Source organism: Phocoena sinus, chromosome X (assembly GCF_008692025.1).
Source record: "Phocoena sinus isolate mPhoSin1 chromosome X, mPhoSin1.pri, whole genome shotgun sequence".
Classification (NCBI taxonomy): domain Eukaryota; kingdom Metazoa; phylum Chordata; class Mammalia; order Artiodactyla; family Phocoenidae; genus Phocoena; species Phocoena sinus.
This window is the reverse complement of record NC_045784.1, coordinates 44420276-44434219: the sequence shown is the minus strand read 5'-3', so window position 1 is coordinate 44434219 and position 13944 is coordinate 44420276. Positions and strand designations below refer to the sequence as shown.

The 13944-nt window shown below is 38.6% G+C and overlaps 1 protein-coding gene across 1 annotated transcript in view; it reads left to right on the top strand.

The window, feature by feature from the left end:
• Nucleotides 1-13944, top strand: part of DGKK (diacylglycerol kinase kappa) — a 167680-nt gene that overhangs the window by 120759 nt on the left and 32977 nt on the right. The window contains exons 9-12 of the mRNA XM_032620263.1: nucleotides 803-986; nucleotides 1711-1819; nucleotides 2594-2733; nucleotides 3651-3732. Of these exons, the coding sequence (XP_032476154.1) occupies nucleotides 803-986; nucleotides 1711-1819; nucleotides 2594-2733; nucleotides 3651-3732 (515 nt within the window). The remainder of the gene's footprint in view (nucleotides 1-802; nucleotides 987-1710; nucleotides 1820-2593; nucleotides 2734-3650; nucleotides 3733-13944) is intronic.

Below are 13944 nucleotides of genomic sequence, written 5' to 3'. Positions count from 1 at the left end.
CTTGTCCAGACAATTTCCCTATAGTCTTGTTTCCCCTGATAATTGGTATGATAACTTAGATTGCTCTGCCAGAACATTAGAGGAGCGATTAAAGCTCCCTGCTTCACTCCACATTGATATGTTCTGTCATTAGCTCCTGGCTGAAAGGCAGCCTTTTCTCCCCATCTTTCCTGACCTTGTATCTTCTCAGTGTAAGAACTGAGCTATCCCAGGCAGAGAGAGGACAAGTTGGGTGTGCTGATCCTCCTCCTGGGCTCTCAACCTTCTCCTTCTTCAGTTTTCCCTTGACATTTTATTGATCTTTGGTTGTGGCACTAATTATTTTTATTCCTTGTGTTCCAATACACTGCTGTGTATGAATCTGTCTCCCCAGCTTGAGGGCAAGAGCTAGACCCCTAGCAGTATGTAGCATGATGATTGGCATATAGTAGTTGCTCAGCAAATGTTGGTTACCTGGCAACAGCTGGGCAAAGACCAGCTATTGTTGTTTTCTTAAGTAAAAGCCCCTTTGGTTTGCATCTAACTTCCCCTCTGTCCCTCAGTCTCAGAGGCACAGGGAAGCTGTGGGAGGTGTTGGATGTCTATTATCTTGATTGTGGTGATGGTATCATGGGTGTTTGCATATGTCTGAACTCATTAAATTGTACACATTAAATGTATGCAGTTCTTTGTATATCAATTATACCTCAATAAAGTTGTTTTTAAAAAGTCTTTGCAAAATTTGATGTTAAGTCATGCCTTGCTTCCATCTAAATGGCCTTTTTCTTTTTTTCCCTTTTCTTTCTGTTGTATGCATTATTAGGCCAATTAGTAGTATCTCCAGATTTCTGGAATCTTGATTGGTCTTCAGCCTGTTCATGCCCCCTTCTCATCTTCATCAACTCCAAAAGTGGCGATCACCAAGGGATCGTCTTCCTCCGGAAATTCAAGCAATACCTTAACCCGTCTCAAGTGTTTGACCTTTCGAAGGGTGGACCTGAAGCCGGGTAAGCATGGGGTAAGGGATGTAGTTGTGGGTATAGAAGGGACTCCCCCCTCTACACATTCTAGAGTAGGATAGGCTTCCTGGAATTAGTTCTAATACCTGGGCAGGAAAGTTCTATTTTCTCAAGTCAGGACACAAACACAACTCCACAGCATCTTGAGTTGGCTGGCTGGAGGACTTTTAGCCCTCTCCCAGAAATCCTTTCAAGCCTATGTCCTGCTCTCAGATTTGCTTCACCTTTTCCAGTTGGAAAAGGTAGCTATGTCTCCTGACTTCAGAGGAGGAGGCAAATGGATATTATTTTCTACCATTCCTGTCACTCACTCTTTTTCTTGGGGGCAAGTAGATACATCTCTACTACAGGCCTGTTTTATTTAGAGACCATCTGGCTGTTCAGCCCTGGTTTCTGTGAACCCACTGGCAACTGTGCAAGATATTCTTCCTGGGCCTCAGCAAGTAGATTAGGCTAGGCAGCTAGTAACTTCCAGAACAAGGTTGGGCAAAGAAGAGTGTAGGTTGAGGCAAGGCCTGATTTCCAGGATTGCCTGTGGGAGCATTCCCTATGATCTTAGGTACACAGAGAGATAGGGGTTAAGGGAAAGGAAAACATGTAGCCTGATAGCAGGGTGCAGAAGCAGCAGTCCTTAGCTCCTGGTACATTGTAGGAAAGAGTTGTAAAACTCATCAGCTCATGAAATAAGTCCCCTTTCCCCTCTTCCTTCCAGGCTCTGCATGTTCAAGAACTTTGTTCGCTTTCGCATTGTGGTTTGTGGTGGAGACGGCAGCGTGAGCTGGGTCTTATCTCTGATTGATGCCTTTGGATTACAGGAACGGGTGAGTCCCTAGCTGACTTAATTTAGCCATTGCTAAAGAGACTGGCAGTGTGGAGCTGCTTATCCCAAGAAGTCCCTGGTCTTTACTCTCCTTGTCTGTAAAATACACGTTTCCTACTGGTTTCACAGTCAACCTGACTGGTAGATTCCCAATCTAAGCCTGCTCACCTATACCATTTTCTGGTTATCTAATAGTAGGAAGGAAGAAAGAGGAAGTTAGCAGAAAAAAATGAGCAGTGCTCTATTTCCCAAGCCCTAAAATGAAGATTTGAAGGGGAGGAAAGCAAGAAAAACAGAAGTGGCATCAGGCAGCATTCAATTCCCAATTCCCTACCCCTCCTGAGGCCACTGAGTTTCTTCCCTGAGTCTCTAGAGTAGCAGAAATGTACCTCTCCCCCCTCTCCCTAAGCAGCCCCCTGCTCTTCTGACTGCAGTGGCTTTGTCTCCTTAAGGCACCTTACCTCTTTGGCCCAGCCTAGATAGAAATTTGTGGCTATATATCTCTTTTAAAAGCATGGCTACAAATATTGTCATATTCCAGCAACGTGTCCCCTTACTGAGTAGGTTCTGTATTGCCAAGAGTGGGACCCAACTCCTTAGGGAAAATTTCACTCAACTTCAAACATCTTCCTATTACACTTCCTAAAATCATAGGTCCCTTATTGCCACTAGTTTTGAGACCATATTTTTTTCCCCAAAAAGCACCCTCTGGGTTCTTTTATGGGTGGATCTTGGTAGGATTGTCTGAAAAGGGTGCCCGGTTTTGTTCTTGCAGTGTCAGCTGGCAGTCATCCCTCTTGGAACCGGTAATGATCTGGCCCGTGTCCTCGGCTGGGGTGCGTTCTGGAACAAAAACAAATCACCTCTGAACATCCTCAACAGAGTGGAGCAAGCTAGTGTGAGGATTCTAGACAGGTGAGTAGCTGAAAAATGAGGTCGTTGTGGCTCTTCCATTCCCTTGCCAGTTACTCCCAGTGACATCATCTCAATCAGGAATGTTCTAAACTCCCTCACAGAGCTTCATTGCCTTTCTGGCTTCGGTGCAAGGAAATTTGGGGGACTTTGCCTATTAAGAAGCCAGGGTCTACTGTGTATCCTTTAAACATCACTGAAGCCCCTCTTCAAACTTAAAAGATCCTAGAGCAGGAGCACCCATTGGTAAATTTCAAGGGTTCTATAAACCTACTTCAAATTGCATAGCTAATTATCCATGTAAGCATATTTTTTCCTTGGGAAAGTTTCCATCTTTCTGTTCTATTCTAGGATAGTATAGAAACTATTCTATAGCTTCATCAGGTACTCAAAGAAACTCAAAAAAAGAGGGCTCATAAACAACTGGCCTGGATTATCTGTGCCCTAGAGAAGAGACAGTATTCTCCTCCAATCCTCTGAGAAGAAAGACTTTCTATGTGGGGGCATAGTATTTGATTTATGGCTGCTCATAAGGATAACCTGGGGAGCTTTTTCAAGGTACCAAGCTGGGCCCTACCACAAATATTCTTATTCAGTAGGTCTTGGGTAGAGCCCTGGTATGTGTATTTTACAAAAGCACCTCAGGTGATCTTGGTAGTTACCACTGCTTGAGAAGCACTGCTCTCTGAGAACTCTGTGGTGGAATTCCTTCCATCACACTGGCCTTGAGAAGTCATGAAGCAGAGGTCTCTCTTGGGGTATACCTTGAGATCAGGTGACCTGAGATAACTTGGGCAACCCCTACAACTCATCCCTACCCATCACATAAATATTTTGACCCCTTTCGTGACATGTGAAGCATTGGTGCCAACCTGTGATGAAACAGAGCCCTAAATATCTGTCTTTAAACTTCATTTCAGATGGAGTGTGATGATCCGTGAGACTCCCAGACAAACCCCATTGCTAAGAGGACAAGTTGAAATGGATGTACCCCGATTTGAGGTAACAACTGCCTAGCTATAATTCAGGCCAACATCTTTATTACACATTGAAATAATAGGCTAAACCCAGAGAGAAGCTTTTGTATAGTCCATGGGCTTGATAAGGATGAGATCTTTCAGGATTGGGGACATTTCAATTAGCAGTTATTTACCAAAAGCTGTGTTAGGTGTTGGGGATATAATTCAGTCAGCCATCTACTTATGCATTCACTCAAAATATTTATGGAAAGTATGGATTAACTACAGTGTGTTCCTTCCTCTTCAACTTTTGGAATAGTTTGAGAAGAATATGTATTAACTCTTCTTTGTATGTTTGGTAGAACTCCCCTGTGAAGCCATCCAGTCATGGACTTTGGTTAGCTGGGAGTTTTTAAAATTACAAATTCAGTTTCACTATTAGTGATCAGTCTGTTCAGATTGTCTATTTCTTCCTGATTCAGTCTTTAAAGATTGTATACTTCTAGAAATGTGTCTATTTCTTCTAGGTTGTTCAGTTTGTTGGCATATAACTGTTCATACTATTCTTTTATGATTTTTTTGAATCTCTGTGGTATTGGTTGTTATGTCTCCTCTTTAATTTCTTATTTTATTTGGGTCCTCTCTCTTTTCTTCTTGGTGAGCCTCACTAAAGGTTTATCAATTTTATCTTTTCAAAGGACCAGATCTTGGTTTCATTGATCTTTTCTATTGTTTTTTTGGTCTCTGTTTTATTTATTTCCTCTCTGATCTTTATTATTTCCTGCCTTCTGATGACTTTGAGCTTTGTTTGCTCTTTTTCTAATTCTTTTAGTTGGTAATATAAGTTGTTTGAGATTTTTCTTGTTTCTTGAGGTAGGCCTGTATCACTGTAAACTTCCCTCTTAGAACTGCTTTGCTGCATCCCACAGATTTTGGAATGTTGTGCCTCCACTTTCATTTGTATCGAGGTATTTTCTGATTTCCTCTTTGATTTCATCATTGTCTCATCTTTTTTTTTAACATCTTTATTGGAGTATAATTGTTTACAAGGTGTGTTAGTTTCTGCTTTATAACAAAGTGAATCAGCTATACATATACATATATCCCCATATCTCCTCCCTCTTGTGTATCCCTCCCACACTCCCTATCCCACCCCTCTAGGTGATCACAAAGCACTGAGCTGATCTCCCTGTGCTATGTGGCTGATTCCCACTAGCTATCTATTTTACATTTGGTAGTGTATATATGTCCATGCCACTCTCTCACTTCATCCCAGCTTACCCTTCCCACTCCCAGTGTGCTTAAGTCCATTCTCTATGTCTGTGTCTTTATTCCTGTCCTGCCTCTAGGTTCTTCAGAACCTTTTAAAAATTTTTTTTTAGATTTCATATATATGTGTTAGCATACGGTATTTGTTTTTCTCTTTCTGACTTACTTCACTCTGTATGACAGACTCTAGGTCCAACCACCCCACTAAAAATAACTCAATTTCATTTCTTTTTATGGCTGAGTAATATTCCATTGTATATATGTGCCACATCTTCTTTATCCATTCATCTGATGAAGGACACTTAGGTTGCTTCCATGTCCTGGCTATTGTAAATAGAGCTGCAATGAACATTGTGGTACATGACTCTTTTTGAATTATGTCCCATTGGTTTATTTAGTAGCCTGTTGTTTAGTCTCCTGTTTGTGTTTTTCCATTTTACTTCCTGTAATTGATTTCTAGTTTCATACTGTTGTGGTCAGAAAAAATGCTTGATATAATTTCTATCTTCTTAAATTTGTTGAGACTTGTTTTATGGCCTAGCATGTGATCTATCCTGGAGAACATTCCATGTGCAATTGAAAAGAATGTGTATTCTGCTGCTTTTGGATGGAATGTCCTGTAGATAAGTCCAACTATTCTATTGTGTCATTTAAGACACCATTTCCTTATTGATTTTCTCTCTGGATGATCTGTCCATTAAAATAAGTGAACTGTTGGGCTTCCCTGGTGGTGCAGTTGTTGAGAGTCCGCCTGCCGATGCAGGGGACATGGGTTTGTGACCCAGCCTGGGAAGATCCCACATGCCGCAGAGCGGCTAGGCCCGTGAGCCATGGCCGCTGAGCCTGCGCGTCTGGAGCCTGTGCTCTGCAATGGGAGAGGCCACAACAGTGAGAGGCCCGCGTACCGCAAAAAAAAAAAAAAAAAGTGAAGTGTTAAAGTCCCCTACCATTTTTGTATTATTGTCAATTTCTCCCTTCATGTTTGTTAATATTTGCTTTATATATTTAGGTGTTCCTGTATTAGGTGTGTATATGATAAAGAGTGTTATATCCTCTTATTGTATTGATCATTTTATCATTATATAATACCCTTAATCTTTTGTTATAGACTTTGTTTTAAAGATTATTTTGTCCTATATGAATACTACTACCCCCGTTTTCTTGTTGTTTCCATTTACATGAAATATCTTTTTCCATCCTCTGACTTTCAGTCTGTGTGTGTGTCTAACTCGAAGTGAGTCTCTTGTAAGCAGCATATAGATGGGTCTTCTTTTTTCATCCAATCAGCCACCCTATGTCTTTCAATTGGAGTATTTTGTCCAATGACCTTTAAAGTGATTATTGATAGGTATGTACTTATTGCCATTTTGTTAGCTGTATTCTGGTTGTGTTTGTACTTCTCTGTTCTTTTCTTCTTCTTTTAGTTTCTTCCTTTGTAGTTTGATGGTTTTCTTTATTGGTTTGCTTCTGTTCCTTTCTCTCTAGTTTTATATATCTATTGTAGGTTTTTAATTTGTGGTTACCAAGGGGTTCCTATATGTTGACCTACAGCTGTATCTACTTTTTAAAAACTGTTACTCATTTAACTTCAAACACATTCTAAAATATCTACTTTTTTTACTCCCCTCCCCCACATTTTGTGTTGTTAATGTCATATTTTACATCTCCATATTTATCCCTTCACAGTTTATTGTAGTTATACTTGATTTAAAATTTTTTTCTTTAAATCTTTGTACTAGCTTACTTACTTGGTTGATCCTCAGCCTTTATTATATTTTTGCCTTTACTAGTGGAATTTGTTCCTTTCCCATAGAAATTTACTTTTTGTTATAGCCTTTTCAATTAGAGAAAACCCTTTAACATTTCTTTTAGGGTAGGTTTAGTATTGCTCAATTCTTTTAGTTTTTGCTTGTCTGAGAAGTTCTTTATCTCTCCTTCAATTCTAAATGATAATCTTGCTGGGAGAGCATCCTAGCTTGCAGGTTTTTCCCTTTTAGAACTTTATATGTATATCATGTCCTTCCTTCTGGCCTGCAAGTTTTCTGCAAAATATCAGCTGATAGCCTTATGGGGATTCCCTTATATATGACTCTTTGATTTTCTCTTGCTGCCTTTAGAATTCTTTATCTTAAACTTTTGCCATTTTAATTATTATGTCTTGGTATGCATCTGTTTGGGTTCATCTTCTTTGGGACACTCTATGCTTCTTGTACCTGGATATTGGTTTCCTTCTTCAGTTTCAATAAATTTTCAGCCATAGCTTCATCAAAAACATTTTTAAGCCCCCCTCCCTCTCTCTTCTTCTGAGACCTCTATAATGCTTATGTTGGTATGCTTTGTGTTGTCCCAAATGTCCCTTAAACTGTTCTCATTTTTTTTAATTTACTTTTTACTATTCTGATTGCATGATTTCCATTATTCTATCTTCCAGATCACTTATTCATTCTTCTGTATCACCTAGTCTGCTGTTAATTCCTTCTAGTGTGTTTTTCATTTCACCTTTTAAATTTTTTAATTTCCTTGTTAAAATTCTGTGTTCATCTATTCTTTTCCCTAATTCAGTTAGCCTATCTATTACTAATGCTTTGAATTCATTATCTAGTAAATTGTTTATTTCTGTTTTATTAGTTGTTTTTTTTTCAGGGGTTTTCTCCTGTTCTTTCAATGAAATAAATCCCTCTGTCTTCTCATTGTTCTTAACTTTTGCTGTCTCTATTCTATGAAATTAGATGAAACAGTTACCTTTTCCAGTCTTGAAGGTGTGTCCTTGTGTATGAGCATCCCCATACAGTCTGCATGTGCCCAGTGACTTTGGTGAGAGAGCTAGATCTGACTTGAACACAAGTCATGTCTTTCCCTAGAGTGTGCTGGCAGCTATCACCTTGGTAGGAGGTGGTGCTGCAGATGGAGCAGCGAGAGCTAGAGTCATGTGTGAGCCAGGGCTTCTCCCTTTTTCAGTGGCCAACACCACCCTCTTGGGGCTGGGGGTGGGTCCCAAATTGCTGGAGCAGAAGCACTGAGGGTCAAGTCCATGATGGCTCCATTCCCTCTAAGTGTGTTCTTTCCCCCATCCCAGCACCAGCACACTAGCCCCAGAGGGGAACAGTGCTGGAGCAAGAGGGGCTGGAGCAGGCATTTGGCATGGGTGTGGGCCTGGGCTCAGGCTGTGATGTCCCCAGTTCCACTTGGAATCCTGGAATACTTCTGATGTGGTGCCTCCATAAACGCCAGGTTGCTGCCCCTGCCCCATTCAGATGCCATTTGGGGTCTGGGCTGGCATAGTCCCTCAAATCTGAGCACTCCCCTCAGCCACCCTCACCCTAGCGTAGAGCTGTTATGGTGAAGCAAGTGGGGTAGAACAGGTGCTTGGTTCAGGCTGGCTGTGTGCCAGAGTGGTTGCAGGAAACTGGCCAGAGTCCCATTCAGTTTCAACCTGTTTTTTTCTGCCTTGTTTCAGGAATAAGCAAGTGTGTGTGTGCTCTTCACTAGCAGAGTGTAGGTTTCTTTTGTTTGTTTGTTTGCTGTACAATATATCAAAGTTGCTTATTTATTTTATACATAGTGCTTTGTATCTCTTAATCTGATACCCCTATCTCACCCCTCCCTATTCCCTCTACACTGGTAACCACTAGTTTGTTCTCTACGTCTATAAGTCTGTTTCTGTTTTTTAAATAAATATACATTTGTTTTGTTTTTCACATTCCACATGTAAGCGATAAAATAGAGTATTTGATTTTTCTCACTGACGTATTTCACTAAGCATAATACCCTCATGGTCCATCACATTGTTGCAAATGACAGAATTCCATTCTTTTGTGGGGGGCTGAGTAGTATTCCATTGTATATATAAACCACATCTGTATCCATTCATCTGTTGATGGGCACTTAGGTTGCTTCCATATCTTGACTATTGTAGATAGTGCTGCTATGAACATTGAGGTACATGCATCTTTTCAAATTAGTGTTTTTATTTTCTACAAATACATACCCAACACTGAAATTCCTGGATCATATCATAGTTCTATTTTTAGTTTTTTAAAGAAACTCTGTACTATTTTCTATAGTGGCTGGAAACAATGTACAACCCCACCAATAGTGTACTAGGGTTCCCATTTCTCCACATCCTCTCCAACATTTGTTATTTGTAGACATTTTGATGATAGCCATTCTGACAGGTGAGGTGATATCTCATTTTTGTTTTGCATTTCTCTAATAATTAGCAATGTTGAGCATCTTTTCATGTGCCTGTTAGCCATATGTGTGTCTTCTTTGGAAAACTTTCTATTCAGGTCTTCTGCCCATTTGTTGACTGGGTTTTTTATTTTTTTGATATTGAGTTGTATGAGCTGTTTGTGTATTTTGGATATTAACCCCTTGTCAGCCACACCATTTGCAAATATTTTCTCCCTTTTCATAGGTTGTATTTTCATGTTATTGATAGTTTCCTTTGCTGTGCAAAAGCTTTTTAAGCTTAATTAGGCCCTATTACTTTATTTTTGCTTTATTTCCTTTGGCTTAGGAGACGGACCCAAAAAAATATTGTTACGATTTTTGTCAAAGAGTGTTCTGCCTATGTTCTCTTCTAGGAGTTTCATGGTGTCATGTCTTACATTTAGGTCTTTGAACCACTTTGAGCTTACTTCTATACATGGTCTGAGGGAATGTTCTAATCTCATTGTTTTACATGTGGCTGTTCAGTTTTCCCACTACCACTTGCTGAAGAGACTGTCTTTTCTCCATTGTATATTCTTACCTCCTTTGTCATAAAGTAATTGACAATAGGTGCGTGGGTTCACTTCTGGTTCTCTATTCTGCTCCTTTGATCTATGTGTCTGTTTCAGTGCCAGTACCATGCTGTTTTGATTTCTGTAGCTTTGTAGTATATTCTGAAATCTGGGAGGGTTATACCTCCAGCTTTGTTCTTTTCTCTCAAGATGACTTTGGCAATTTGGAGTTTTTTGTGGTTCCCTATGGATTTTTATTTGTTCTCATTCTGTGAAAAATGTCATGGATATTTTTATAGGGATTTCATTAAATCTGTAGATTCCTTTATGTATTATGGCCATTTTAACGATATTAATTCTTCCAATCCAAGGGCACAGGATGATGTCTTTCCATTTCTTTGAATTATCTTCAATTCCTTTCATCAATGTTTTATAGTTTTCAGATTATAGGTGTTTCACCTCCTTGGTTAAGTTTATTCTTGGTATTTTCATCTTTTTGGTATGATTTCAAACAGGGTGATTTTTTACTTTCTGTTTCTGAAATTTCATTATTAGTGTATATAAATGCAACAGATTTCTGTATGGTAATCTTGTATCCTTCAACCTTGCTGAATTCATTTATTAGTCCTAATATTTGGGGGTGGAGACTTTAGAGTTCCCAATATAAAGTATCATGTCATCTGCAAATAGTGACAGTTTTACTTCTGCCCTTCCAATTTGGATGCCTTTTCTTTCTTTTACTTCTCTGATTGCTGTGGCTAGAACTTCCATTACTATGTTAAACAGAAGTGGTAAGAGTGGGCATCCTTGTCTTGGTCCAGAACTTAGTGGGAAGTCTTTCAGCTTTTCACCATTGAGTATGATGTTGGCTATGGGTTTATCACAATGGCCTTAATTATGCTGAGATATGTTCCCTCTATACCCACTTGGATAAGAATTTTTATCGTGAATGGATGTTGAAATTTTTCAAATGCTTTTCCTGCATCTACTGAGATGATAATTTGATTTTTATCCTTCCTTTTGTTAATGTGCATCACATTGATTGATTTGTGAATGTTGATTCACCCTCTTGACCCTGGAATAAATCCAACTTGATCATGGTGTTTGATCCCTTTTATATACTGCTGTATTCAGTTTGCTAATATTTCATTGAGGATTTTTGCATCTATATTCATCAAAGATATTGACCTAAAATTTCTTTTTGTGTGTGTGTAGTTTCCTTGTCTGGTTTTGGTATCAGAGTAATGGTGGCCTTGTAGAATAAATCTGTGAGTGTTCCTTCCTCTTCAAGTTTTTGGAATAGTTTGAGAGGGATAAGTATTAGCTCTTCTCTATATGTTTGTTAGAATTCCCCTCTGAAGCCATCTGGTCCTGGATTGCTGTTTGCTGGAAGTTTTTTCTTTTATTACAGATTCAATTTTACTTGTAGTGATTAGTCTGTTCAAATTGTCTGTTTCTTCTTGAAGCAGTCTCAGCAGGCTGTATCTTTCTAGAAATTTGTTCATTTCTTCTAGGGTGTCCAATTTCTTGGCGTATAACTGCTCATAGTGTTCTCTTATGATTTTTTACATTTCTGTGTTATTGATTGTTATGTCTCCTCTTTCATTTCTTATTTTGTTTATTTGGATCCCCTCTCTTTTCTTCTGGGTGACCTTAGCTAAAGGTTTATGAATTTTATTTATCTTTTTAAAGAACCAGCTCTTAGTTTTATTGATCTTTTCTATTGTTTTTTTGGATCTCTATTTTATTTATTTCCCCTATGATTATTATGTTTATTATTATATTATTATTATTTTATTATATTATTATTATTGCCTTCCTTCTCCTGACTTTGGGCTTTGTTTGTTCTTCTTTTTCTAATGCTTTTAGGTGGTAAGATGTTTACTCAAGATTTTTCCTGTTTCTTGAGGAAGACCTGTATTGGTTCTAACTTCCCCCTTAGAACTGCTTTTGCTGCATCTCATAGATCTTAGGAAGTTGTGTTTCCGTTTTCATTTGTCTTGAGGTATTTTCTGATTTCCTCTTTGGTTTCATCATGTCCCATTGTGTTTTTTTTAAACATCTTTATTGCAGTATAATTGCTTTACAGTGGTGTGTTAGTTTCTGCTTGATAACAAAGTGAATCAGTTATACATATACAAATGTTCCCATATCTCTTGCGTCTCCCTTCCTCCCAACCTCCCTATCCCACCCCTCTAGGTGATCACAAACCACCTAGCTGATCTCCCTGTGCTATGCGGCTGCTTCCCACTAGCTATCTATTTTATGTTTGGTAGTGTATATATGTCCATGCCACTCTCTCACTTTGTCAAAGCTTACCCTTCCCCCTCCCCATATCCTCAAGTCCATTCTCTAGTAGGTCTGTGTCTTTATTCCCGTCTTACCCCTAGGTACTTCATAACCTTTTTTTTTTCTTAGATTCCATATATACGTGTTAACATACGGTATTTGTTTTTCTCTTTCTGACTTACTTCACTCTGTATGACAGACTCTTTTGTAGTGAGGTCCATCCACCTCACTACAAAAAACTCAATTTCCTTTCTTTTTATGGCTAATATTCCATTGTATATATGTGCCACATCTTCTTTATCCATTCATCTGATGATGGACACTTAGGTTGCTTCCATCTCCTGACTATTGTAAATAGAGCTGCAATGAACATTGTGGTACATGACTCTTTTTTAATTATGGTTTTCTCAGGGTATATGCCCAGTAGTGAGATTGCTGGGTTGTATGGTAGTTCTAATTTTAGTGTTTTAAGGAACCTCCATACTGTTCTCCATAGTGGCTGTATCAATTTACATTCCCACCAACAGTGCAAGAGTGTTCCCTTTTCTCCACACCCTCTCCAGCATTTATTCTTTCTAGATTTTTTGATGATGACCATTCTGACCAGTGTGAGGTGATATCTCATTGTAGTTTTGATTTGCATTTCTCTAATGATTAATGATGTTGAGCATTCTTTCATGTGTTTTGTTGTCAATCTGTATATCTTCTTTGGAGAAATGTCTATTTAGGTCTTCTGCCCGTTTTTGGATTGGGTTGCTTGTTGTTTTGTTATTGAGCTGCACGAGCTGCTTGTAAATTTTGGAGATTAATCTTCTGTCAGTTGCTTCATTTGCAAATATTTTCTCCCATTCTGAGGGTTGTCTTTTTGTCTTGTTTATGGTTTCCTTTGCTGTGCAAAAGCTTTGAAGTTTCATTAGGTCCCATTTGTTTATTTTTGTTTTTATTTCTATTTCTCTAGGAGGTGGGTCTAAAAGGATCTTGCTGTGATTTATGTCATATAGCATTCTGCCTATGTTTTCCTCTAAGAGTTTGATAGTTTCTGGCCTTACATTTAGGTCTTTAATCCATTTTGAGTTTATTTTTGTGTATGGTGTTAGGGAGTGTTCTAATTTCATACTTTTACATCTACCTGTCCAGTTTTCCTAGCACCACTTATTGAAGAGGCTGTCTTTTCTCCACTGTATATTCTTGCCTTCTTAATCAAAGATAAGGTGACCATATGTGCGTGGGTTTATCTCTGGGCTTTCTATCCTGTTCCATTGATCTGTATTTCTGTTTTTTTGCCAGTACCATACTGTCTTGATTACTGTAGCTTTGTAGTCTGAAGCTACAGTATAGTCTGAAGTCTGGGAGCCTGATTCCTCCAGCTCCATTTTTCGTTCTCAAGATTGTTTTGGCTATTCGGGGTCTTTTGTTTTTCCATACAAATTGTGAAATTTTTTGTTCTAGTTCTGTGAAAAATGCCAGTGGTAGTTTGATAGGGATTGCATTGAATCTGTACATTGCTTTGGGTAGTAGAGTCATTTTCACAATGTTGATTCTTGCAATCCAAGAACATGGTATATCTCTCCATCTATTTGTGTCATCTTTAATTTCTTTCATCAGTGTCTTATAATTTTCTGCATATAGGTCTTTTGTCTCCTTAGGTAGGTTTATTCCTAGATATTTTATTCTTTTTGTTGCAATTGTAAATGGGAGTGTTTTCTTAATTTCACTTTCAGATTTTTCATAATTAGTGTATAAGAATGCCAGAGATTTCTGTGCATTAATTTAGTATCCTGCTACTTTACCAAATTCATTGATTAGCTGTAGTAGTTTTCTGGTAGCATCTTTAGGATTCTCTGTATATGGTATCATGTCATTTGCAAACAGTGACAGCTTTACTTCTTCTTTTCCAATTTGGTTTCCTTTTATTTCTTTTTCTTCTCTGATTGCTGTGGCTAAAACTTCCAAAACTCTGTTGAATAAGAGTG